Below are 27,347 nucleotides of genomic sequence, written 5' to 3' on the forward strand. Positions count from 1 at the left end.
GACTACTCAGCAGAAACCATGCAGGCAAGAAGGGAATGGGACGACATATACAGAGCACTGAAGGAGAAAAACTGCCAGCCAAGGATCATATATCCAGCAAAACTCTCTCTGAAATATGAAGGCGAAATTAAGATACTTACAGATAAACACAAGTTTAGAGAATTTGCAAAAACCAAACCAAAGCTACAAGAAATACTAAAGGATATTGTTTGGTCAGAAAACCAATTATACCAGATACCAGCACAATACAAGGTCACAAAACAGAACGTCCTGATATCAACTCAAATAGGGAAATCACAAAAACAAACAAATTAAGATTAATTAAAAAAATAATAATACACATAACAGGGAATCATGGAAGTCAATAGGTAAAAGATCACAATAATCAAAAAGAGGGACTAAATACAGGAGGCATTGAACTGCCAGATGGAGAGTGATACAAGGCGATATAGAATGATACAAGTTAGGTTTTTACTTAGAAAAATAGGGGTAAATAATAAGGTAACCACAAAAAGGTATAACAACTCCATAACTCAAGATAAAAGCCAAGAAAAACGTAACGACTCAACTAACATAAAGTCAAACACTATGAAAATGAGGATCTCACAATTTACTAAGAAAAACGTCTCAGCACAAAAAAGTATGTGGAAAAACGAAATTGCCAACAACACACATGAAAAGGCATCAAAATGACGGCACTAAAAACTTATTTATCTATAATTACGCTGAATGTAAATGGACTAAATGCACCAATAAAGAGACAGAGAGTCACAGACTAGCTAAAGAAACACGATCCATCTATATGCTGCCTACAAGAGACACACCTTAGACTTAGAGACACAAACAAACTAAAACTCAAAGGATGGAAAAAAATATATCAAGCAAACAATAAGCAAAAAAGAAGAGGAGTAGCAATATTAATTTCTGACAAAATAGACTTTAGACTTAAATCCACCACAAAGGATAAAGAAGGACACTATATAATGATAAAAGGGACAATTGATCAGGAAGACATAACCATATTAAATATTTATGCACCCAATGACAGGGCGGCAAGATACATAAATCAAATTTTAACAGAATTGAAAAGTGAGATAGACACCTCCACAATTATAGTAGGAGACTTCAACACACCACTTTCGGAGAAGGACAGGACATCCAGTAAGAAGCTCAACAGAGACACGGAAGACCTAATTACAACAATCAACCAACTTGACCTCATTGACTTATACAGAACTCTCCACCCAACTGCTGCAAAGTATCCTTTGTTTTCTAGCGCACATGGAACGTTCTCTAGAATAGACCACGTATTAGGTCATAAAACAAACCTTTGCAGAGTCCAAAACATCGAAATATTACAAAGCATCTTCTCAGACCACAAGGCAATAAAACTGGAAATCAATAACAGAAAAACTAGGGAAAAGAAATCAAATACCTGGAAAATGAACAATACCCTCCTGAAAAAAGACTGGGTTATTGAAGACATCAAGGAGGGAATAAGGAAATTCATAGAATGCAACGAGAATGAAAATACTTCCTATCAAAACCTCTGGGACACAGCAAAAGCAGTGCTCAGAGGCCAATTTATATCGATAAATGCACACATACAAAAAGAAGAAAGAGCCAAAAGCAGAGAACTGTCCCTACAACTTGAACAAATAGAAAGTGAGCAACAAAAGAACCCATCAGGCACCAGAAAAAAACAAATAATAAAAACTAGAGCTGAACTAAATGAATTAGAGAACAGAAAAACAATTGAAAGAATTAACAAAGCCAAAAGCTGGTTCTTTGAAAAAATTAACCGAATTGATAAACCATTGGCCAGACTGACTAAAGAAAAACAGGAAAGGAAACAAATAACCCGAATAAGAAATGAGAAGGACCACATCACAACAGAACCAAATGAAATTAAAAGAATCATTTCAGATTACTACGAAAAATTGTACTCTAACAAATTTGAAAACCTAGAAGAAATGGATGAATTCTTGGAAAAACACTACCTACCTAAACTAACACATTCAGAAGTAGAACAACTAAATAGACCCATAACAAAAAAAGAGATTGAAACGGTAATCAAAAAACTTCCAAAAAAAAAAGCCCTGGCCCGGACGGCTTCACTGCAGAGTTCTATCAAACTTTCAGAGAAGAGTTAACACCACTACTACTGAAGGTATTTCAAAGCATAGAAAATGACGGAATACTACCCAACTCATTCTATGAAGCCACCATCTCCCTGATACCAAAACCAGGTAAAGACATTACAAAAAAAGAAAATTATAGACCTATATCCCTCATGAACTTAGATGCAAAAATCCTCAACAAAATTCTAGCCAATAGAATCCAACAACACATCAAAAAAATAATTCACCATGATCAAGTGGGATTTATACCAGGTATGCAAGGCTGTTTTAATGTCAGAAAAACCATTAATGTAATCCATCACATAAATAAAACAAAAGATAAAAACCACATGATCTTATCAATTGATGCAGAAAAGGCATTTGACAAAGTCCAACACCCATTTATGATAAAAACTCTTACCAAAATAGGAATTGAAGGAAAATTCCTCAACATAATAAAGGGCATCTATGCAAAGCCAACAGCCAATATCACTCTAAATGGAGAGAACCTGAAAACATTTCCCTTGAGAACGGGAACTAGACAAGGATGCCCTTTATCGCCGCTATTATTCAACATCGTACTTGAAGTCCTAGCCAGGGCAATTAGGCTAGACAAAGAAATAAAGGGTATCCGGATTGGCAAGGAGGAAGTAAAGTTATCACTATTTGCAGATGACATGACCTTATACACAGAAAACCCTAAGGAATCCTCCAGAAAACTACTGAAACTAATAGAAGAGTTTGGCAGAGTCTCAGGTTATAAAATAAACATACAAAAATCACTTGGATTCCTCTACATCAACAAAAAGAACACCAAAGAGGAAATAACCAAATCAATACCATTCAAGTAGCCCCCAAGAAGATAAAATACTTAGGAATAAATCTTACCAAGGATGTAAAAGACCTATACAAAGAAAACTACAAAGCTCTACTACAAGAAATTCAAAAGGACATACTTAAGTGGAAAAACATACCTTGCTCATGGATAGGAAGACTTAACATAGTAAAAATGTCTATTCTACCAAAAGCCATCTATACATACAACGCACTTCCGATCCAAATTCCAATGTCATATTTTAAGGGGGTAGAGAAACAAATCACTAATTTCATATGGAAGGGAAAGAAGCCCCGGATAAGCAAAGCATTACTGAAAAAGAAGAAGAAAGTGGGAGGCCTCACTCTACCTGATTTCAGAACCTATTATACAGCCACAGTAGTCAAAACAGCCTGGTACTGGTACAACAACAGGCACATAGACCAATGGAACAGAATTGAGAACCCAGATATAAATCCATCCACGTATGAGCAGCTGATATTTGACAAAGGACCAGTGTCAGTTAATTGGGGAAAAGATAGTCTTTTAAACAAATGGTGCTGGCATAACTGGATATCCATTTGCAAAAGAATGAAACAGGACCCATACCTCACACCATGCATAAAAACTAACTCCAAGTGGATCAAAGACCTAAACATAAAGACTAAAACGATAAAGATCATGGAAGAAAAAATAGGGACAACCCTAGGAGCCCTAATACAAGGCATAAACAGAATACAAAACATTACCAAAAATGATGAAGAGAAACCCGATAACTGGGAGCTCCTAAAAATCAAACACCTATGCTCATCTAAAGACTTCACCAAAAGAGTAAAAAGACCACCTACAGACTGGGAAAGAATTTTCAGCTATGACATCTCAGACCAGCGCCTGATCTCTAAAATCTACATGATTCTGTCAAAACTCAACCACAAAAAGACAAACAACCCAATCAAGAAGTGGGCAAAGGATATGAGCACACACTTCACTAAAGAAGATATTCAGGCAGCCAACAGATACATGAGAAAATGCTCTCGATCATTAGCCATGAGAGAAATGCAAATTAAAACTACGATGAGATTCCATCTCACACCAGCAAGGCTGGCATTAATCCAAAAAACACAAAATAATAAATGTTGGAGAGGCTGCGGAGAGATTGGAACTCTTATACACTGCTGGTGGGGATGTAAAATGTTACAACCACTTTGGAAATCTATCTGGCGTTATCTTAAACAGTTAGAAATAGAACTAGCATACAACCCAGAAATCCCACTCCTCGGAATATACCCTAGAGATACAAGAGCCTTCACACAAACAGATATATGCACACCCATGTTTATTGCAGCTCTGTTTACAACAGCAAAAAGCTGGAAGCAACCAAGGTGTCCATCAACGGATGAATGGGTAAATAAATTGTGGTATATTCACACAATGGAATACTATGCATCGATAAAGAACAGTGACGAATCTGCGGAACATTTCATAACATGGAGGAACCTGGAAGGCATTATGCTGAGCGAAATGAGTCAGAAGCAAAAGGACAAATATTGTATAAGACCACTATTATAAGATCTTGAGAAATAGTAAAAACTGAGAAGAACACATACTTTTGTGGTTACGAAGGGGGGAGGGAGGGAGGGAGGGAGGGAGAGGGTTTTTTATTGATTAATCAGTAGATAAGAACTGCTTTGGGTGAAGGGAAAGACAACACTCAATACATGGAAGGTCAGCTCAATTGGACTGGACCAAAAGCAAAGAGGTTTCCGGGATAAAATGAATGCTTCAAAGGTCAGCGGAGCAGGGGCGGGGGTCTGGGGAACATGGTTTGAGGGGACTTCTAAGTCAATTGCCAAAATAATTCTATTATGAAAACATTCTGCATCCCACTTTGAAATGTGGCGTCTGGGGTCTTAAATGTTAACAAGTGGCCATCTAAGATGCATCAATTGGTCTCAACCCACCTGGAGCAAAGGAAGATGAAGAACACCAAGGTCACACGACAACTAAGAGCCCAAGAGACAGAAAGGGCCACATGAACCAGAGACCTACATCATCCTGAGACCAGAAGAACTAGTTGGTGCCCGGCCACAACCGATGACTGCCCTGTCAGGGAGCACAACAGAGAACCCCTGAGGGAGCAGGAGATCAGTGGGATGCAGACCCCAAATTCTCATAAAAAGACCATACTTAATGGTCTGACTGAGACTAGAGGAATCCCGGCGGCCATGCTCCCCAGACCTTCTGTCGGCCCAGGACAGGAACCATCCCCGAAGACAACTCATCAGACATGAAAGGGACTGGTCAGTGGGTGGGAGAGAGACACTGATGAAGAATGAGCTAATTGTATCAGGTGGACACTTGAGAGTGTGTTGGCAACTCTTGTCTGGAGGGGGGATGGGAGGATAGAGAGAGAGGGAAGCTGGCAAAATTGTCACGAAAGGAGAGACTGAAAGGGCTGACTCAATAGGGGAAGAGCAAGTGGGAGTACGGAGAAAGATGTACGTAAACTTATATGTGACAGACTGATTGGATTTGTAAACGTTCACTTGAAGCTTAATAAAAGTTAATAAAAAAAAAGTATACATAATAGAAAGGAGAAATAAAAGCATCTCTATTCACAGACAACGTGATTGTCCATGTAGAAATTCACAAGGAAGCTACAGAAGAACTACTATAGCTAGTAAGAGAGTTCATCATCGTTGCAAGGTACAAGGTCAATATACAAAAAAGTCAATCGCGTTTCTGTATACTAGCCACGAACAATTGGAAAAAAAAAAAAAGGACCACTTACATTAGCACCCAAACCAGGAAATAATTATATATTAATCTAACAAAATATGTGCAGGACATATATGTTGGAAACTTCTACTGGTGAATGAAATCAAAGACTTAAACAAATGGAGAGAGATGCAGTGTTCATAGGTTGGAAGACTAAGTATGGGTAAGATGCTGAGTCTCCCCAAATTGATCTACTGAGCAACACAATTCCAATCAAATCCCAACCTGCTTTCTGAAGATGTTTAAGTGGATGTTTAGTGCAGTTTCTTGGACTGTTTGCTCAGCATACAGATTGAATAAGTATGATAAAAGATATAACCCTGACAGACACACACCAGGAAAGGTATAAATAACCCATTAACCCATTGCCATGGAGTCGATTCCAACTCAGAACCCATTAGAATGGCTAAATAAAACAAAACAAAACAAAAAACCAGACAATACCAAGGGCTGCCCAAGACACAGATGAACCGGTACTTTCCCCTATTGCTGGTGGACATTGAAAATGGCATAGTTTGCCACTTTCCTCTAAACATCTACTTCCTCTATGATCCAGCATCTGACTTTTAGGTATTCGCCCAACAGAAATGAAAACGTATGTTCACATGAAACACTGTATGTAAGTGTTATGGATTGAATGATGTCTTCCAAAAATACGTGTCGTAAATCTTAACCTCTATGCCCGTGGTTATGTGACCCCAATACTCCCCAGCCTGTTTTCTCCTTTTTCAAAACGGGTGACTGAGAGCTTGACATAACTAATGCCATGATGAACCTAAAAGTTCTTCTCCTTGCTCTGCCTGCCTCCTCCTTCGCATACCTCTGTTAAAGACTTTGTTTTGACCTAATGTTAATGACTTTGTTCTTTGTTTTAAACTGACGCAAATAACTTTGCTTCGTTCTGTCTAACCACCTGTGACTTACAACCCCCACAGGAAAATCAGAGCCTAGGTATCTGATAAGTATTTCTGATAAACAGTCTTTTGTCACTATCTTGTAATGCATAACTCCTCCAGCCATGCCATCTGCGGACTACAAAGACACTTCTAACCCTTGTAAGATTCTATATAAGCTCTAATGTAAAATTGCTCTTTGGGACTCCATAGAGACAGCCTATGTTGCTGCTGGGTCCCTGGTGATGTATAACCCGTTGCCTTCGAGTACGTCTCCTTAATAAACTTTTTCACTCTTTCTGACTTGGAGTATGTTTCTTTGGCTTAACTGCTCCAGGGCACGGACCCTAATCAGGTAACTGTTATAATCCCATTTGGGAATGGGTTGTCTTTGTTATGTTAATAAGGCAGGATTAGTGTAGAGTCAGTCTCTTCTGAGATATAAAAGTTTAAACAAGCAAGCAGAGGAGAGATGGGGTAAGATAGATACCAAGAGACAAGATCTTCAAGGAACCAGGAAGCAGAAGCTGAAGAGACAAGGATCTTCCTTCAGAGCTGACACAGAAAGCCTTCCCCTAGAACCTGTGCTCTGAATTTGGACTTCTAGCCTCCTAAACTGTGAGAAAATAAATTTCTGTTTGTTAAAGCCATCCACCTGTAGTATTTCTGTTATAGCAGCACTAGTGAATATCTGCAGCAGCTTTATTCACAATCACCCCAAATTGAAAAGAACCCAAATGTCCTTCAACTAGTGAGTGGAAAACACCTGGTGATGCACCCACAATGGAATCCTACTCCACAAAAAAAGAAAAAAATGAACTCAGCAGCAGGGATGAATCTCAAACGCATTATGCAAGTGAAAGAAGCCAGACCCAAAAGGCTAAGTCCCACATGTTTCCACTTATCCAATGTTCTGAAAAATGCAAGACTCTCAGGAAGGAGAACAGGTAGGTGGCTGCGAGTGGCTGGGGCTGGGGGTGCCGCTGACTACTGAGCAGCAACAGAAGGTGAGGCTTTGGGGCAAGGGGAGCGTCCTCCACTGTTGGTGATGGTTACGGGATTCTATGCCTTACGCTCAGATGGAAACCAAAACAATGAGTTTTACTGTATGTCAATTTGAAGACAGGCTTTAGAAAAAGACAAAACACACATCCCGTATCCAACCCCTTTTCACCCCCTCCTCCATGAACACCCTGGTCTGAATGGCCTTGCTCCCCTGCCTGGATGCTGCAGCCAGTTCCTAACAGTTTCCCCCGCCCTCAAAACATTCTCAACACAGCAGCCAGGCGATGCTGGGCAAATGCCTGTCACTTTGCTGCTCCACTCACCATCTCCAGTGCCAACCACTGTTCCTAGAATAAAAGCCACAGCATGGTCACAAGGCCCTACGTGACCGGCCCCCGTTACTTCTTGTCCTGCCCCTCTGCCCATGCCGCTCCGGCCACACTGGTCTCCTCGCTGTTCCTCCAGCACCCAGCACCTGCAGCCCCATGACTTTGCACTGGCCGTTCCCTCTACCAGGAACCTTTGTCCTCAGACACCTGAACGTTTGCTCCTTCAGGGTCAGGACCCAAAGACACTGACATCACCTCCGTGAGACCTTCTCTGACCTGCCTCTTCAAAACAGCATCCCCATCCTCCCTGCCCTCTTTCTCTGTTCAATTTTTCTCCATTGCACTTGTTGCTATCATTTTGACATGTTATTTACTTTGCTTATTTTCTGTATTCAGTTGGGATGTGTGCTCCACAGGGCAGAAATTTTTACCAGTTTTGTTCACCGCTCTACCCACTGTGCTTGGGTGGGTAGGGAGGGAGGGAAAAATGTCATCAGACCATAAAGGGGAGTAGTAGTCATAGCGTCAGAACCTGTCTAACTTCAGGGTGATTAATGTGAACCAAGATCAGCCCAAGGCTGGTTCCCATGAGGTGGAGGTCAGATATACCTCCACGCCCCAACCTTTTTACCAGTTCTGATACCAGCCATCCCTCCCATGGCACTCTCTACTTCTCTTCTGGGTTCGATAACCCGTTGCAATGTCCACACAGAACTCACAGACCATTCTGACAGTTAAGTGGTTTCTTAAGGAACAGAGTACCCCTCAGGATCCGGATCAACAAGCCGTGCAGGCCTCTTTTCAGCCCCCTGAGGACAGGCTCCCCTTGGCTCTGCATTCTATCACCACTGACTCTGCCACAGGGCCCCTTCCAGGCCTGTTGCTGTCTTCAGAGTTCCACCCTTTGACCTGTGTTACAGCTTTTTCAGGAGGCTCCCTGCCTCCTGTCTCTTTCTGCTTCTTCCTGCTGTTTCTCTCCCTGCTTTTTCCTGCCTGAAAAATCTCTGTGTGGCTGGCTGCTTATATCTACAAACTCCTTGTGGCACTCCCACCAGGGCCAAAAACTGACCAATCCCCTCCCTGTAGGCCATAGACATTTGTAGAAGAGGCTACAACTCATCTCGTTTGCATAGTCTGTTAACCAATCACAGGGCAGGGTGCAGCCCAGGGCCAGACAAAAAGGAACAAACAAGCTTACCCACAAAATGTCAATCAACTAGGACGAAAGTAACAAACCTTCCTGGGTGGGAAACTAGGGCAACGGTAACTCCTCAGGGTTTAGCGGGGAAATCTCTCAAACTGTTTTTCCAAAGAACCAAGGCAAAAGGCCACATTGTTGTTGTTAGGTACTGTTGAGTCGGTTCCAATTCATAGTGACCCTATGCACAACAGAAGAAAACACTGCCCAGTCCTGCACTATCCTCACAATTGTTGCTGTGCTTAAGCCCATTGTTGCAGTCACTGTGTCAATCCATCTCATTGAGGGTCTTCCTCTTTTTTGCTGACCCTCTACTTTACCAAGCATGATGTCCTTCTCCAAGGACTGGCCCCTCCTGATAACATGTCCAAAGTAGGTGAGATGAAGTCTCGCCATCCGGGCTTCTAAAGAGCACTCTGCTCGTGCTTCTTCCAAGACAGATTTCTTTGTTCTTTTGGCAATCCATGGTATATTCAATATTCTTCGCCGACACCTCAATTCAAAGGCATCAACTCTTCTTTGGCCACATAAAGGAATGCATTTCACCACAAAGACGCTCAGAAGAGAATTCTTCAAACCTGGGTACCAGAGAGCCTCACTCAAACCCTGACCTTTATTTAGGTGGCCAGCTTCTCAAGGAAATGGACAGACGCTGCCCGGCGCTGAGGGCTCCAGGATGTGATCGATGTGGGAGCACTGCTTGGGCACTGAGTGGTTTTTTCAGGACTCTGCAGTGTGCACTCGAGCCCCCTCCCCCGCCCCATGCCTGGATGGGTGGATGGGGGAGAAGAGCTCTTGTTATCCTAGAACAGCGGAGCAGAGGGCCCCAGCCACTCCTCAAACGCCGCTGTACTGTTGCTGTCAGCATTAATAACTGACTCAGGGTTCCGTTTGCACTAACTCAGAAAATCACCTGGCAGATGAGGAAGCTGAGGCACGGAGCGGTCCAGCTGCTTGCCTGGGCCCGGTGGCTGGTGGTGGCGAGGCTGGGACTTGAGCCTGGGCCTGGGATCTACACTTCCACTGCGAAGAACCCCACACTGCCCCCAGAGGTGTGCTGTGTGCCCCAAGGACTCCCTCTTGCTTGCTGCCTCCCCCCTTCCTCCCCAGCAGCTGTACTGACAAGGCTCACCTCCTCCCCTGCACAGGCGACCTGAGTCCCCAGCGCTGATGGGCAGCAGGCAGCAGGGGTGCCATTCCATGGACAGCTGGTCCTGTGGCAGGACCAGCTCACCAAGCAGGTGGTTCCCTCTGGCCGGCACTGGTAGGGGAACTCCAGGCAGGAAAAGCAGGCAGTCTCGTCCCTTTCTGGCCTTGGTTTCCCCACTCAGTGCTGAGAAGCCTAGGCGGTTCTTCTCTAGGGCTGGGTTTTCACGAGGCGCCTTGGGAATATGGGCTGGGCTGACCCATGGCCCCTCAGTGACCGTGCCCTCTCTGGCACCAGTAGGTTGAACGCCAGGCCTGGGAAGAGGGGTGTCCCTGGGGTCTGCAGACCCAATGACTTGGCCCAGCCACACCCTCCTCCCAGTGCTGGGAGACAGAACTTCTGTCTTCTCTGCCTGCCCGGTGTGTCGCCAGCTGGGCGTGGTGAAAAGGGCTCTGTGGCCCCCAAAGGCTCAGCCTGGCAGAACCAGTAGTCTTTGGAGCTTGGGGTCCTTTGGGGCCTGTTATGGATTGAATTGTTGTTAGGTTCTGTCAAGTTGGTTCTGACTCTTAGCGACCCTAAGAGCAATAGCATGAAACACTGTCTCGTCCTGTGCCATCTGGATTGAATTATGTCCCCTAAAATATGTGTTGTCAATCCTAATCTCTATGTCCGTGGTTATAATCCCATTTGGGAATGGGTTGTCTTTGTTATGTTAATGAGGCAGGGTTAGTATAGGGTGTATATTGAGTCAATCTCTTTTGAGATACAAAAAAGATTAAACAAACCAACAGAGCAGAGATGGGGGAAGATAGATGCCAACCCACATGGAGATCTCCAAGGAACCAGGAAGCAGAAGCTGAAGAGACAAGGACCTTCCCCCAGACCCAACAGAGAGAGAAAGACTTCCCCTGGAGCTGGCGCCCTGAATTCAGATTTCCAGCCTCCTAAACTCTGAGAGAATTTATGTCTGTTGGTTAAAGCCACCCACTTGTAGTACTTCTGTTACAGCAATGCTTAGGAACTAAGACAGGGCCATTGAGCGCTTTGTGGCCACTCAGGGTGGGAGGACTGTGAGAAGACACACAAGAGCCGTCCGAGAGATGACCTCGCTGCCCCAGATGGCCTTTGCAGGAGGAAAATGTGGGAGCTCTCCATGTCTGTTATTTCCTAAAGACAGATTCATAGAGAGAGAACTTACACACACCAAAATCCACACTCTTCTATGAGCTTCGATCAGTACTTTGTCGTTCAACCACCACCGCAGTCAAGACACAGAACACTTCTTCATCCCAAAAGTTCCCAGGTGCCCCTCTGTCATCACCACACCCCACTCCTACCCCCGCCCTGGCAACGACTGGTCTGCTTTCTGTTTCTAAGCCATTGTCTATTCTAGATGTTCCACATAAGTGGCGGCCATACAATGTGTCCTTTTGTGTCTGGGTTCTTTCACTCAGTGTAATGACTTAGAGGTTCATCCAAGTCATAGGACTTCATTTCTCTTTACGATGAGCAATGCTCCTTGTATGAATAGACCACATTTTGTTTATCCATTCATCTGTTGATGGGCACTTGGGTTGTTTCCACCTTTACTGATCGTGAACAGTGCTGCCAGGACTATGCCTAGTATGTAAGTGTTTGTTTTAAGTCCCTGCCTTCACTTCTTTGGGGTATACACCCTAGGAGCAGGATTGCTGGGTCATATGGCACGTCTACGTTTCTCTTCGGTCCCTTTGAACATAGAGCAGTTCCTCAGCTGTTCTGTATTTTCATGACCCTGATGTGCTTGGAGTGCAAGCCAGCTGTTTTACAGACAGTCTCTCACTTTAGGGGACAACCTGTGTTCTTCGTAATTGGACTGAGGTTCTGCATCTTGGGCAGGAAGACCCCAGAGGGGGTGCTGTGTTCTCAGCATGTCACATGGGGGTCACGCGACAGTGCCACCTTTGGTGGTGTTGACTTTTATCACGTGCTTCATGTGGTGTCAGTCGTGGTATCCACCGTGAAGCCACTGCTTCCCTTTGCAGTTAATGAGCATCTCGTGGGACTACTTGAGACTCTGGAGCTGTCTGTCCCTCGTCACACTTCCACCCTCCAGGGCTGGCCTCACCGATGCTTCTCGCCTTGCCATTTCCCATAGATGTGGCCTGCAGTGTGCTCGTCATGAACGATGCTTGAGCTGCACCGGATGGGCAGATGGAAGGACATGAGAGTCAATGAATGGGGATGAAGAAATAAATCTGTGAGAAGCCCCAGGGAGCGCCTGGAGCGGGGGCACAGAGGCACTGGGCAGAAACATGAAAAGGCGATCAATGTCTAATCTTGTTGGAACCAATTTTCTTCCCCTTTGTGGCAGCAGGGCTCAGCCGCTGGCCCTTGGTGGAATCCCATCAGCCCTTAATGGTCTGGACGACCACATGGCCACTATGCAATCCATCAGCCGCAGGACTCCGAGCAGGTGGACGAGGATCAAAAACGGCCCTGGCCTCTTGAGCTGCCCCAGAGTGTGAGCGCACCCTGCCCGGGCTGGCCACCCCGTCAGAAGTGGGTGTTCCGACCCCAGCTCCAAGCACTCTGTGAACACTAAGTAGGAGGGGTTCCTGAGGAGATAAACGATGAGGCGGTGGCTGAGCCCCCTGGGAAACAGCTGTGAGCCCGGGAAACAGCAATCATGCCCCCAGGGTGGAGGAGCCTTTGGCCCCGCTGCATCAGCCCCTGGGTTTGCGATCATGGGGGTCCATAGTGGGGCGTTTCTCTAACATGTCTAAAATACTGCAATCACCTCTCTGCCCGCCCCACCTGCCCTCACCCCTCTCAACTCCCCAGAATTTCCCTGTTGTGGTTGGGAGAAGCTCCAAGATTCCTCCCCGCCCGGCAGCGCCACGTGTCTGTATGTGTGCCTCTGTGTGCCTATGCATGTGTGTCTGTGTGCATGTTTCTCTGTGTTCATGTGTGTGTGTGTGCATGTGTGTGTCTGTGTGTGCATGTGTCTGTGTGCACATATGTGTGTTTATGCGCATGTGTGTGGACACAGTATCCCAGCCCTCAGAATGCTGGGTCCACTCTCATTTTATGAAGGGGACACTGGTATCCAAGGAGCCGGGGCCCAGGGCAGCTGGACCGACAATCAGTTGCTGGTCGTGGCCCTGGCGCTCAGAGCTGGTGGCCCAGGGCAGGCGGGGAGACATGGCTGGGGTCTGGGATGGGGGCTGCTGGATGAGACATGCTGGACAAGCCCCTGGCCTAGGTCAGACTGAACCAGCCAGTGATTCCCCAGGCTCTGTGCGATCAGCAAGGTATGCTGCCCTCCCCCCCCGCCCCACCCACACTGCTTACTGCCACCATATGCGATCAACACGCATTCACTGCCGGAGCCACCAGCCCTGAAGCCAGATACACCATCTATGACCATAGCCTGCATCCCAAAAAGGTCAGAGCTTTTTGATGGTGGATTAGGGGTGGCTGCTGCCCTCCATGCTTCTCCCCAGTGCTTCCCTCCCAACCCCGAGCCATGCCCATCAGAGGAAGCTTGACCAACTGTCATTCGATGTTCACTCCACAGGGACACAGCCCAGACTTGTGAAATGGACACCTGAATGGATGGACCATGGACACAGGGACAAGGCAGTGAGGCTTCAAAAGGTCTCTCAATAGCCAATGACTCAGTCACTCACAGACAGCTGTCCCTACCCCAGGATCTTCGCTGTAAGCACAGTCTGGTTGGGAGGGTTTGACCCTGGTCCCACCTGGCTCAGAGGGACAGGACACCCCAGTGAAGCACAGGGACCCCTTACAAGTGAAGCCATCCCCCCACCCAGCTCTCCTCCATCTCACCTCTGCTCACACTGGGCCGGGTTGGGCCTTGGAGAGGGGTCTGGGTGGGAGCCACCCCACCCCTCACCTGCCCTCAGCTGGCTTCGCCCCGGCCAACCCCACCCCTGGGGCCATGCACTCAGAAAACGCCCAGCTGTATTAAGCAACGATTATCCAAAGTTGCTCAGAAATTTTATCACCAAGCCACCTCACTTCTAGACATGACTCCTGTTTCCAAGTGGCCAGGAGGGATCTCACAGATGTTGGGGGGCTGGTGGGCCTCAGAAGAGGTGCACAGGGCAGGGAGAATGGGAAGCAGCCCTCTGCTTTGGGCAGAGCGGCCATTTTGATTGGCCAATGCCTTGATACCCTCAAACGTGGCTGATGAACAGGGAGACGGTAGACAAGGGTGTCAGCCCCCTTCAGTGAGATAACCCTGTTTAAAACCAGTGGAAGCTTGTCCTGTCTCTATGGCCCAAACCCAAATGCGGACAGCCGTCCTCCCAGAAACACTCCTAAGTGGGTGGTGGTGGCCGAAGGGGCAGGCGGCCAGGGCGGCCCCGTAAGGATGGTCTTCCCAAACACTTGGAGCCGGGGTGCCGCGACCCCAACAAGCCTTGTCCAAGCTGTCAGCATCCATGGGGAAGAGCCTGTCCACCCCCGAGCCTGGAAGCACACGGCTGAGTCTTCCAAGAAAAATCAAAGCTGCTTTTCGAGGGTGACAAGGAGGTCAGGGAGGATCTAGTAATAGCTCAGCCAGTGCCAGGTGTGTGGGGCACAGCTGTGCCAGGGTGACACTCAACAGATGCTCACTGAGTGGACGAATGACAGAGATGCCCCTCAGTCACCCTGGAACCATGGCCTCGAGCCACAAGACTCAGATAGATGATGGAGTCGGGGACCAATTACGTGGGGCAGACAAGGCCGTGACACTAGAAGGGGACTAGGCTGAACCACACGTCCCTCCAACCAGGATGATGGCAGAAGGCCAGCCTCGCCTGCAGAGCTGGTGGGAGCAGGTCTCTTGGTGAAGGCACATTCAGGAGTGCATGATGCCCCCCCACAGTTGCCCCCAGTGCGGCAGGGGGTAAGGCCCCTGGGTCAAGCCCGGAGCAGAGGAAGGAAGGCAGTTCCTCACTGAAGAGCCTTCCTGGAGCAGGGCGGGGCCTCACCAGAGTGTGCTGGACTCATTTCTCTGCTGCTGGGGGAAGGGGCTCCTTCTTGCAGGAGACCCCTGTAGCCCCTAAGACCTGGGAGTTTGAGCTGCCCCAAGGCCCCTCTGCGGGGTACTATGGTGTCAACCGCAGCCCAGGCACCCGCATGCAGGCGCCAGCTCCTGTCCAGATGCCACCATCCCCACCACGTCATTCAGTTGCTCTGCTGCTCTCTGGTGCCCGGGCAGCAGCAGCAGCTCTTTCTGCTGGAGGCTGCAGTGGTGTGGAGCCCGGCCCCTCCTCCAGCTCAGCAATGTGCAGACCCTGCCCAACCCCTCCCTCTGCCTTCCTTAGCCCACCCTGGGATGGAAGCCCCATGCCTCCACGGCCACCCACGGCCACTCACATCACAGGCCAAGATGCCTCTCAAAGTGTCAGTTCTGCCCTGACTTTCCCTGACTGACGCCCTCCTCCCACCTCGATGCTGGTGTGGCTTCCTGCCTGATAACCCCCCAGATGTCTGATCCTCCCATGCTGCCTGTCGCAGTGGCCCCAGGGAGGGCTCCCGCCTGGGCTCCTGTGGCATTGTGCTCAGGCCCTCAGAGGGCCCCTCCTCCTTTGGCTCCAGCTTTGGCCCCTCCACCCCTCCACTCCCAATCACTTCTGCTCTTCCCAGCAAACACATCATCACCACCATCATCATCAACAATAGGACCTTTGGCACCTTCTCCATGCCAGGGGCCATTCCACACTGCCCACGTGTTCTCCCTCTGACCCTGTCCTTTCTGGGGGTGCTGTATGGTTACATCACTTTGCAAGTGGGGACAGTGAGGCTCAGGGAGTGAAGGGGGCGCCCAGGGTGCCACAGGCCTGCCCGAATGGGGGCCAGCTGGGAGGCTCAGCTGCAGGGGAGGGGGCATAACCTTTGGGGGCACAAAGCCTTTGAGAAGCTGATGAAAGGGGCATCTACTCTCAGGGACTTTGGAGACACCTAAGGCTGGTCCAGGGATCACCCCCAGGAATACCCTGACCAGAGGGTCCAGCTCTAGCTATAGAAGGAGGTAAAGACGGGAGGAAGACCCAGCAGCTCTGGAGTGAAAGGTGGGAAGAAGGAGGGAGGCAGGTCCTGGGGGTCGGTGTTCCGCACCCCACCCTACTCCCCTTCCCAGCTGCACAGGAGTAAAATTCCTCAGGACACATCTTCAGCTCCCTGGGCACCCAGGCACCCAGACCGGAAATGACTTGGGGGATGAGGGGAAGGAGAGCCCTGAGCTCCCCAGAAAAGCCCCCAGCCTGGGGCCCCTGGCACCCATCTCCTCACCCCCAGGCTGCTCACCTGGATGACGACCTTGACAGTGGCGGTATCCACCACAGGTGTACACACCAGACCCCCGGGGTGCTGGCCGTCGTCACTGCGGTTCTGCTGGCCCATGGTGAAGAGCATGGGCACAGCCAGCAGCCCAGAGGCTAGCCAGACGGCGCTGATGAGCTTCTTGGTGCGGCTGCGGGACATGAGGGTCTTGGCCTTGAAGGGGTGGCAGATGGCCAGGTAGCGCTCCACGCTCAGGCTGGCCACGTTGAGGGCCGTGGCGTAGGTGCAGGCATCACGCAGGAAGTAGTAGCCGCGGCAGAGGGCGTCACCGAAGGCCCAGGGATGGTGCACCCAGATGAAATTGTATAGCTCCACTGGCATGGCCAGCAGCAGGATGAGCAGGTCGGACAGGGCCAGGCTGCCCAGGTGGTAGTGCACCGTGCTCTGCAGGTTCTGTAGAGGCTTCCTGCGCGCCAGCGTGAACGCTGTCACCGAGTTGCCCACTGTGCCCACCATGAAGAGGGCCAGGTACACGGCCGTCACCAGTACCTTGGAGTAGATGTCTGTGTTCACGTCCAGGTCGCTGCTGGGCGCCGCCAGGACGCGCTCCGTCGCGTTGCCGGAGCTGTTGCCAGAGCCTGGGGCCAGGAGCCCCGCCTCCAGCCCCGACGGCATGGGTGAGGAATTCGTCCCTGGCGCGCCAAGGAGTCCTGGCGCCGAGCTGTTGAGGTGCATGGTGGGCGAGCTTGTCGAGGGTGGGCGCGTCTCAAGGCTGGGGAGGAGGAGAGTGAGTAGGGGGTAGGGTTTAGGACGCTGTCCAGCCGGGAAGCGCCCGACCCAGCCCAGGCCACCCCGGGAGCGCTCCGGGCTCCTGGGTCTCTCCGATCTTCAGACTTCAGACTTCGCAGATTCCTCCGAGCTCGCGCTCACCCTGGGCTCCCTCCTACTCTGTACTCCGCGGTTCCTCAGGCTCCCGACAGCCACACTGTACCCGGCGGAGATAGCCCTGCCGGCTCCGGCTGAGGGGGGAGGCTGTGGCGCCCAGCAGACCGCACGCCCAGCCGTCCGGCGCGCACAGCTCCTTCCGCTCGTTCGCTCGTTCCTGGCTCTCCGGCTCCCGCTCCTCCCTCGCGCTCTGCGCGCACACCCGTCCGCGCACACTCGCCTGCGCACACTCGCCTGCGCACACCCCTCCTCACACCCCCGCCCGCGCCCTCGGGACTCAGTCGCCACGCACGGAGCTGGTGGTCCCGTGGCGCTCCCAGCAGAGAGGGGAGACGGCTCCAGCACTGCTCCCCACCGCGTGCCCCCAGGGGCAATCCGAAGTGGATTGGGCGCCCCAGGGAAGCGGGATCCCAGGGGATGCAGTGCGGTTGTGGGGAGAAGATGAGGTATTGGATCTATCCAGTCACCCCCCTCAGCACATCCTCCCCTTCTCTGGTCTCCCCAACCTCTCATGCTCCCTCCTCAGGAAGCTGTCCCCAGGAAGCCTCCAACGCCCTGGGGAGGAGGCTAGAGGGTGATGAAGAGGGCAGATGGGAGGAAGGGAAGCGTCCCCTCCGGGATGTTTGGGTGGCCACACAGCTGGCTGCCTGTGCCCCTCCCTCCTCAGGGCTCCCATTCAATGAAGCCCACAGAGGGTGTCGAACGCTGAGTGCCCAGGGCTCTGCAGGAGGCTCCGGTGGGGGTGGGGTGGGGCACGGATCAGGGAGACAGCTGCACTGTCACTCCACACCTGGCATCCATGCTTGGCACCCTGGCTGGCCTTCTGTCACAAGAGGCCCCTCAGACCACAGTGTCTGCCTGGGCCCTGCTCTGGTTCATGAGTCCCCTAATGTGCCCTTCTCTGGAAGGGACTGCCTAGCCGTTGTTACCTCATGAATTTGGTCAGAAGTCACCTGCAGAGCCCCTGCCAGGGGAGGGCTTGGGAAGGCGTATGTGATGGGGCAGATCTGGGTCCTCTGCACAGGTATACCCCCTCCCAGCATTCTCCAGAGCCCCCAGCCCTGGCCTGAGAGTCCTTTAAGGGCAGGGCCTTGTCCTCCCCTCAGGACTCCGCCCGCCCCCCCCCACACCGCAGCACTGGCAGGGACTGGGGAAGGCCTGGGTGCAAGCTTGCTGCCTGGTTCCAGGCTGCTCAGACCCTGGGGAGGGGGGCGCTGCAGTTCCTCCTGGGCCTCCCCACTCCTCTCCGTGGCCCTGTCCTCCCAACCACCCACACTAGACCACAGGGGGCTGCTCCTTTGTGTCCCAGGTCAGGAGGATCCCTCAGGGGTCACAGCCCCCAAAAGCACCTAGCAGGCTGTGCATGCTGCGCCTAGGGAACCAGAGGAGTCTGGGGAGCAGGGGTCGCAAGGTCCTGAGGCAACATGCTCGTACCCCTCCAGCCCAGAGCTGCCCGGCAGGGAGAAGTCGAGTCTGACTAAGGTAGCCGAATGGCCGGCTGGCTCCGTGTTTAGTCTTGTGTTCTCAGCCTGCTTTGGGCTCGCTCAGCTGCAACCCAACTCGCTCATCAGGGGGTCTCCACACATGAAAATATGTGCTGAGAAATTTAGCCTTCAAAGAAAACAGAAACGGCCCCTCTGCCAGAAGCCAGCATGGCAGCTCCAAGTCCAATGGATGTGGTTTGAATCCAGCTCTGCTGCTTAATAACTGGGGCAAGTGTTTTAATTTAAAAACAACCAAACCTGTTGCCGTGGTCCATAGTGACCCTATAGGACACAGCAGAACTGCCCCATAGGGTTTCCAAGGAGCGGCTGGTGGATTCAAGCTGCCAACCTTTTGGTTAGCTGCTGATCTTTTAACCATTGTGCTACCAGGGCCTCCATTTAGTTGTCTGTAAAATGGGGATAGGACTGAATGAACGCCCTTGGGGCAGGGTGGGCACATGGAGGCACTTGGTGAGCGTCTGTGGAAGGGGAGTTGTTGGTGGGCTGTGCCAACCTTGGAGGCGTGCGTGAAGGGCGTGCCCACTTACAGGAGGTGCCCCACAAAAAAAAAAGGATGGTGTTAAAACCCTGCAGCTTGACGGGGTTTGTTTTCGGGAACACGAGACCCCAGTTGGACAAACACGTCTTGGACTTGGACCCGAATGTCCGTGTGGTAATTAGAAGAGATGGGGAGGGTGGGAAATGTGGCCTGCTGCTGGGGACACGGAACGGCTGTTAAGGGTGATGGCCGAACCGCAAGAGGAGTGTAATTTACGCTGTGAAGACGCACGTGAGGAATGCTGAAATGGCAACTGTTTTGTTACTTATACATTTACAACAATTCTTTTTAAAAAAATTAAAAAAGAAGAAGTGATGATGCTGGTGTGTCTGACTATGGATGCTCTCTGCCTGACCAACCTTGGACCGTGCCCTCTGGTCACCTCTACCTGGAGCCCCTCCCCGGAAGGCGACAGCTGGTGGCCACTGGGGCAGCTGAGCCCCAAAAGAGGCTAAGAGAATCGGCGCTCTGTGCTGCCTCTGTCCCCTGTTTGGTTTTCCAGCCCCTGACCTTTTGGGTAAGCCAGCTTTCTTTCCAAAGACTTCTGTTTGAGCTGCCTAGGAGCTTAGAGAATCATGAAAGGCAACTTACCACAAATATTATAAATGTCACTTGGAAGACATCATTCTACAGAAGGTGGGCCTGGCCCTTGCAAGCTTCCTGGGGTCTGTGGCAGCCTTGCCAGCGGAGTCATGAACTAACTCTGTGGGGAGCCGATTTCCCAGATATGAGACTGTGTAAAGTTTAAAAAAAGAGAGTGGTGGGGATGGTTCCAGCTTTCTGTGACCTCCAGCTTGTCGTTGGCCAGGCAGTGCCCTTCCCAGCAACATGGGGTAAAAATGAAGCTGAAAGAGTCACCCCATGAGAGCTTCCTGGAAGACAGGCCCAAGGACAGGTTCTTGTTTGTTTAGTTTGCTAATTTAGCTAAAAGTCAGCACTCTTGGTTGGTAGGTGGTAGGGGCTCAGCAGATGTTGCTGAGTTGAATGAAGACATGGGATAATGTTCTGCAGAGAGAAGGAGCCCTGATGGCAGTTAGTGCTCAGCAGTTAACAGGAAGGTTGGTGGCTGGAGCCCACCAGCTGCTGCTCGAGACTACTTCTGTGGACTTACAGCCCAGGCAGTTCTGCCTGTCCTGTAGTGTCCATGAACCCAAAGTGAAAGCAACCCATTCTTTATAGCACAACAGGAATGTGAGATACCAAGGTTTCGTTTTCTCAACAGGTGTCCAAATGCAAGAGCACAGTGTTTAGGAGCCAGACCTTCTGGGCTGACCCATGCCCACCCCACCCTGGCCCCAGCTGCAGCTGCAGGTATGGGAAACATGTGGACGAGGGTGTTTAGTCATCTGAGGAGAATGGCTGGCCAGGGTGAGGGACAAAGGCTGTGAAGAGTTACCTTCTAGCAACAAGAATTCAGTCCTTGGAGTCACAGAGGCCATGGAGTCCATCATCTTTTTTTTTTTTTTTGCGGCGAAATATATATAATAAAACATTTATTTCTCTCACCATTTTTATGGGTACAATTCAGTGACGTTGTCTTTGCCATGTTGTGTAACCATCACCACTGTCCGTTGTCAAGGGCTTTCGTCACCCCGAACGGAAGCCCAGCGCCCCTGAAGCAATACTTGCTCATTCCCTCTCCCACCCGCCCCTGGCTACCGCAAATACATTTGGTTCTCTCTGCATTTGCCTCTTCTGGATATTTCACAGAAGTGGGATTATACAGTATTTCTCCTTTTGTGCATCGTGTGGTAGTGCGTATCACTACTTCATTTCTCATTATGGCTGAATAATATTCTATTTGGGGTCTTTGTGTCACAGTGGTTAAGAGCTCGGCAGTTCAAATCAACCAGCCACTCCTTGGAAATCCTATGGGGCAGTTCTACTCCATCCCACAGGGTTGCTGTGAGTAGGAATCAACTCAGTGGCAATGGGTTTCATTTTTTTTTTTTTTTTTAGTGTGGATATCTGTCAGTTTTTCGTACTGTAGTAGCTTTTGTGTTGCTGTGATACGGAAAGCTTTGCCACTGGTATTTCAAATATCAGCAGGGTCACCCTTGGTGAACACCTTTCAGCGGAGCTTCCAGACTAAGACAGACTAGGAAGAAGGACCTGGCAGTCTACTTCTGAAGAGACTGCCCAGTGAAACCCTTATGAATAGCAGTGGAACACTATCTGATACAGTGCCGGAAGAGGAGCCCCTCAGGTTGGGAGGAACTCAAAAGATGATTGAGGAAGAGCTGCCTCCTCAAAGTGGAGTTGACCTTAATGACGTGGATGGAGTCAAACTTTCAGGACCTTCATTTGCTGATGGGCATGATGCAAAATGAGAGGAAACAGTTGCAAACATCCATTAATAATAGGAACCTGGAGTGTACGAAGTATGAATCTAGGAAAATTGCAAGTCATCAAAAATGAAAGGAATGTGTAAAGATCAATATCTAGGCATTGTTGTTGTTAGGTGCTGTCAAGTCGATTCCGACTCACAGCGACCCTGTGCACAACAGAACGAAACACTGCCCGGTCCTGCGCCATCCTCACAATCATTGTTACGCTTGAGCTCATTGTTGCAGCCACTGTGTCAATCCACCTCGTTGAGGGTCTTCCTCTTTTCTGCTGACTCTGTACTCTGCCAAGCATGATGTCCTTCTCTAGGGACTGATCCCTCCTGATGACATGTCCAAAGTATGTAAGACTCAGTCTCACTATCCTTGCTTCTAAGGAGCATTCTGGTTGTACTTCTTCCAAGACAGATTTATTCGTTCTTTTGGCAGTCCATGGTATATTCAATATTCTTCACCAACACCACAATTCAAAGGCGTCAATTTTTCTTTGGTCTTCCTTATTCATTGTCCAGGTTTCACATGCATATGAGGCAATTGAAAATACCATGGCTTGGTTCAGGCGCACCTTAGCGTTCAAGGTGACAACTTTGCTCTTCAACACTTTAAAGAGGTCCTTTGCAGCAGATTTACCCAATGCAATGCGTCTTTTGATTTCTTGACTGCTGCTTCCATGGCTGTTGATTGTGGATCCAAGTAAAATGAAATCCTTGACGACTTCAATCTTTTCTCCATTTATCATGATGTTGCTCATTGGTCCAGTTGTGAGGATTTTTGTTTTCTTTATGTTGAGGTGCAATCCATACTGAAGGCTGTGGTCTTTGATCTTCATTAGTAAGTGCTTCAAGTCCTCTTCACTTTCAGCAAGCAAGGTTGTGTCATCTGCATAACGCAGGTTGTTAATGAGTCTTCCTCCAATCCTGATGCCCCGTTCTTCTTCATATAGTCCAGCTTCTCGGATTATTTTCTCAGCATACAGATTGAATAGGTATGGTGAAAGAATACAACCCTGACACACACCTTTCCTGACTTTAAACCAATCAGAATCCCCTTGTTCTGTCCCAACAACTACCTCTTGATCTATGTAAAGGTTCCTCATGAGCACAATTGTTCTGGAATTACCATTCTTCACAACGTTATCCATAATTTGTTATGATCCACACAGTCGAATGCCTTTGCATAGTCAATAAAACACAGGTAAACATCCTTCTGGTATTCTCTGCTTTCAGCCAGGATCCATTTGACATCAGCGATGATATCCCTGGTTCCACATCCTCTTCTGAAACGGGCCTGAATTTCTGGCAGTTCCCTGTCAATATACTGCTGTAGCCGTTTTTGAATGATCTTCAGCAAAATTTTGCTTGTGCGTGATATTAATGATATTGTTCTATAATTTCCACATTCGGTTGGCTCACCTTTCTTAGGAATAGGCATAAATATGGATCTCTTCCAGTCAGTTGGCCAGGAAGCTGTCTTCCATATTTCTTGGCATAGAGGAGTGAGCACCTCCAGTGCTGCATCTGTTTGTTGAAACATCTCAATTGATATTCCATCAATTCCTAGAGCCTTGTTTTTTGCCAATGCCTTCAGAGCAGTTTGGACTTCTTCCTTCAGTACCATCGGTTCCTGATCATATGCCACCTCTTGAAATGGTTGAACATCGACTAATTCTTTTGGGTATAATGACTCTGTGTATTCCTTCCATCTTCTTTTGATGCTTCCTGCGTCATTTAATATTTTCCCCATGGAATCCTTCACTATTGCAACTCGAGGCTTGAATTTTTTTTTTTTTTCAGTTCTTTCAGCTTGAGAAACGCTGAGCATGTTCTTCTCTTTTGGTTTTCCATCTCCAGCTCTCTGCACATGTCATTATGATACTTTACTTTGTCTTCTCGAGCCGCCCTTTGAAATCTTCTGTCCAGTTCTTTTACTTCATCAATTCTTCTTTTTGCTTTAGCTGCTCGACGTTTGAGAGCAAGTTTCAGAGTCTCCTCTGACATCCATCTTGATCTTTCCTTTCTTTCCTGTCTTGTCAATGACCTCTTGCTTTCTTCATGGATGATGTCCTTGATGTCATTCCACAACTCATCTGGTCTTCGGTCACTAGTGTTCAATGCGTCACATCTATTCTTCAGATGGTCTCTAAGTTCAGGTGGGATATACTCAAGGTCATATTTTGGCTTTCATGGACTTGCTCTGATTTTCTTCAGTTTCAGCTTGAACTTGCATATGAGCAATTGATTGTCTGTTCCACAGTCGGCCCCTGGCCTTGTCCTGACTGATGATATTGAGCTTTTCCATTGTCTGTTTCCACAGGTGTAGTCGATTTGATTTCTGCATGTTCCATCTGGCAAGGTACATGTGTATAGTCTCTGTTTATGTTGGTGAAAGAAGGTATTTGCAATGAAGAAGTTGTTGGTCTTGCAAAATTCTATCATTCGATCTCCAGCATTGTTTCTATCACCAAGGCCATATTTTCCAACTACTGATCCTTCTTTGTTTCCAACTTTCGCATTCTAATCACCAGTAATTATCAATGCATCTTGATTGCATGTTCAATCAATTTCAGACTGCAGCAGCTGATAAAAATCTTCTATTTCTTCATCTTGAATAATATTCATTTTAACTGGTCTTCCTTGTAGGCGTACGGATATTATCCTATCACTGACAGCATTGTTCTTCAGGATAGATCTTGATATGTTCTTTTTGATGACGAATGCAATACCATTCCTCTTCAAGTTGTCATTCCCAACATAGTAGACTATCTGATTGTCCGATTCAAAATGGCCAATACCAGTCCATTTCAGCTCACTGATGCCTAGGATATCAATGTTTATGCATTCCTTTTTATTTTTGACGATTTCCAATTTTTCTAGATTCATACTTCATACATTCCAGGTTCTGATTATTAATGGATGTTTGCAGCTGTTTCTTCTCATTTTGAATCGTGCCACATCAGCAAATAAAGGTCCCGAAGGCTTTACTCCGTCCACGTCATTAAGGTGGACTCTACTTTGAGGAGGCAGCTCTTTCCCAGTCCTATTTTGAGTGCCTTCCAACCTGAGGGGCTCATCTTCCAGCACTATATCAGACCATGTTCCGCTGCTATTCATAAGGTTTTCACTGGCTAATTCTTTTCAGAAGTAGACCACCGGGTCCTTCTTCCTAGTCTGTCTTAGTCTGGAAGCTCAGCTGAAACCTGTCCTCCGTGGGTGACCCTGCTGGTACCTGAATACTGGTGGCATAGGTTCCAACATCACAGCGACACACAAGCCCCCCACACAGTACGACAAACTGACAGACACGTGGGGGATCTATAGTGAGCTGAAATAGACTGATATTGGCCATTTTGAATCCGACAATCATGTGGTTTACTATGCTGGGAATGAAAAATTGAAGACAGATGGCATTGCGTTCATTGTCAAAAGAACATTTCAAGATCTATCCTGAAGTACAACAGTGTCAGTGAGAAGATAATATCCATGTGCCTAAAAGGAAGACCAGTTAATAAGGCCAGTTAACCAGTTACTGAAGGATTCTATGGGAAAATATTGAATGACATACATAGGAAGCATCAAAAGCTGATGGAAGGAATTCACAGAGTCAGTGTACCGAAAAGAATTGGTAGACATTCAACCATTTCAGGAGGTAGCATATGATCAGGAACCAATGGTACTGAAGAGAGAAGTCCAAGCTGCACTGACAAGAATAGGGAAAAACAAGGCTCCAGAAATTAATAGAATACCAGTCGAGATGTTTCAACAAACAGATACAGCTCTGGAAGCACTCACTCTTCTATGCCAAGAAATTTGGAAGAGAGCTACTTGGCCAGTCAATTGGAAGAGATCCATATTTGTACCCATTCCAAAGAAAGGTGATCCAACAGAACGCAGAAATTATTGAACAATGCGTAGTGATTAAGTGCTTTTGTTGCTAACCAAGAGATGGGCAGTTCAAATCTGCCAGGCGCTCCTCGGAAACTCTGTGGGGCAGTTCTACTCTGTCCTATAGGGTCGCTATGGGTTGGAATCGACTCGACGGCAGTGGGTTTGTTTTTTTTTTGTTTTTTTTGTTATCAGTAATACCACACACAAGTAAAATTTTGCTTGAAAATCATACGAAAGCACTAGGAGCAGTACATTGACAGGGAACTGCCAGAAATTCAAGCTGGATTCAGAAGAGGTTGTGGAACCAGGGATATTGTGGCTGATGTCAGATGGATCTTGGCTGAAAGCAGAGAATACAGAAGGATGTTTACCTGTGTTTTATTGGCTATGCAAAGGCATTTGACTGTGTGGATCATGACAAATTATGGATAACATTGTGAAGAATGGGAATTCCAGAACACTTAATTGTGCTCATGAGGAACCTGTACTTAGACCAAACAGAACAGGAGAATACTGCATGGTTTAAAGCCAAGAAAGGTGTGTGTCAGGGTTGTATCCTTCCACCATACCTATTCAGTCTGTATGCTTTACAAATAATCTGAAAAGCTGTGAAGAAGAACGGGGCATTAGGACTGGAGGAAGACTCATTAACAACCTGAGTTATGCAGATGACACAACCTTGCTTGTTGAAGGTGAAGAGGACTTAAAGCACTTACTGATGAAGATCAAAGACCACAGCCTTCAGTATGGCTCACACCTCAGCATAAGAAAACAAAAATCCTCACAACTAGACCCATGACCAACATCATGATGAACAAAGAAAAGACTGACGTTATCAAGAATTTCATTTTACTTGGATCCACAATCAACGCCCATGGAAGCAACAGCCAAGAAATCAAATGACATGTTATTGCAGTGGGCAAATCTGCTGCAAAAGACCTCTTTAAAGTGTTGAAAAGGAACGATGTCACCTTGAAGACTAAGGTGTGCTGACCCAAGCCATGGCATTTTCAGTTGTCTCATATGCTTGCGAAAGCTGGACAGTGAATAAGGAAGACCAAAGACGAATTGATGCACTTGAATTATGGTGTTGGAGAAGAATATCAAATATACCATGGAGTGCCAGAAGAAGGAACAAATCTGTCTTAGAAGAAATACAGCCAGAATGCTCTATAGAAGCAAGGATGGCGAAACTTCATCTCATGTACTCTGGACGTGTCATCAGGAGGGACTAGTCTATGGAGAAAGACGTCATGCTTGACAAAGTAGAGGGTCAGCAAAAAAGAGGAAAAACCTCAACGAGATGGGTTGACACAGTGGCTACAACAGTGGGCTCAAACGTAAGGATGGCACAGGACTGGGCAGTATTTTGTTCTGTTGTACATAAGGTCACTATGAGTCAGTACCGACTCAGCGGCACCTAACAAAAACAGTCCCGGAGCTGTTTCATTATACAAGTATTCTTATGGTATAGAAAGAGGAACCAAACCATAGGGAGGGCAGTTACAGGAAAATCAACCAATATTGTAGTCATCACACTCTGATTGGTTACTGATTATTAATAGTCGTA

General features: G+C 48.1%; 1 protein-coding gene across 1 annotated transcript in view; it reads right to left on the minus strand.

Moving 5' to 3' along the window:
• The window catches only part of NTSR1 (neurotensin receptor 1), a 57,231-nt gene extending 39,936 nt beyond the window's left edge, over positions 1–17,295 (minus strand). The window contains exon 1 of the mRNA XM_049869129.1: positions 16,585–17,295. Coding sequence (XP_049725086.1) covers positions 16,585–17,295 — 711 coding nt within the window. The remainder of the gene's footprint in view (positions 1–16,584) is intronic.
• Positions 17,296–27,347: the final 10,052 nt, after the last annotated feature.

The sequence above is a fragment of the Elephas maximus genome, chromosome 25, assembly GCF_024166365.1.
Source record: "Elephas maximus indicus isolate mEleMax1 chromosome 25, mEleMax1 primary haplotype, whole genome shotgun sequence".
NCBI classification, from domain to species: Eukaryota; Metazoa; Chordata; class Mammalia; order Proboscidea; family Elephantidae; genus Elephas; species Elephas maximus.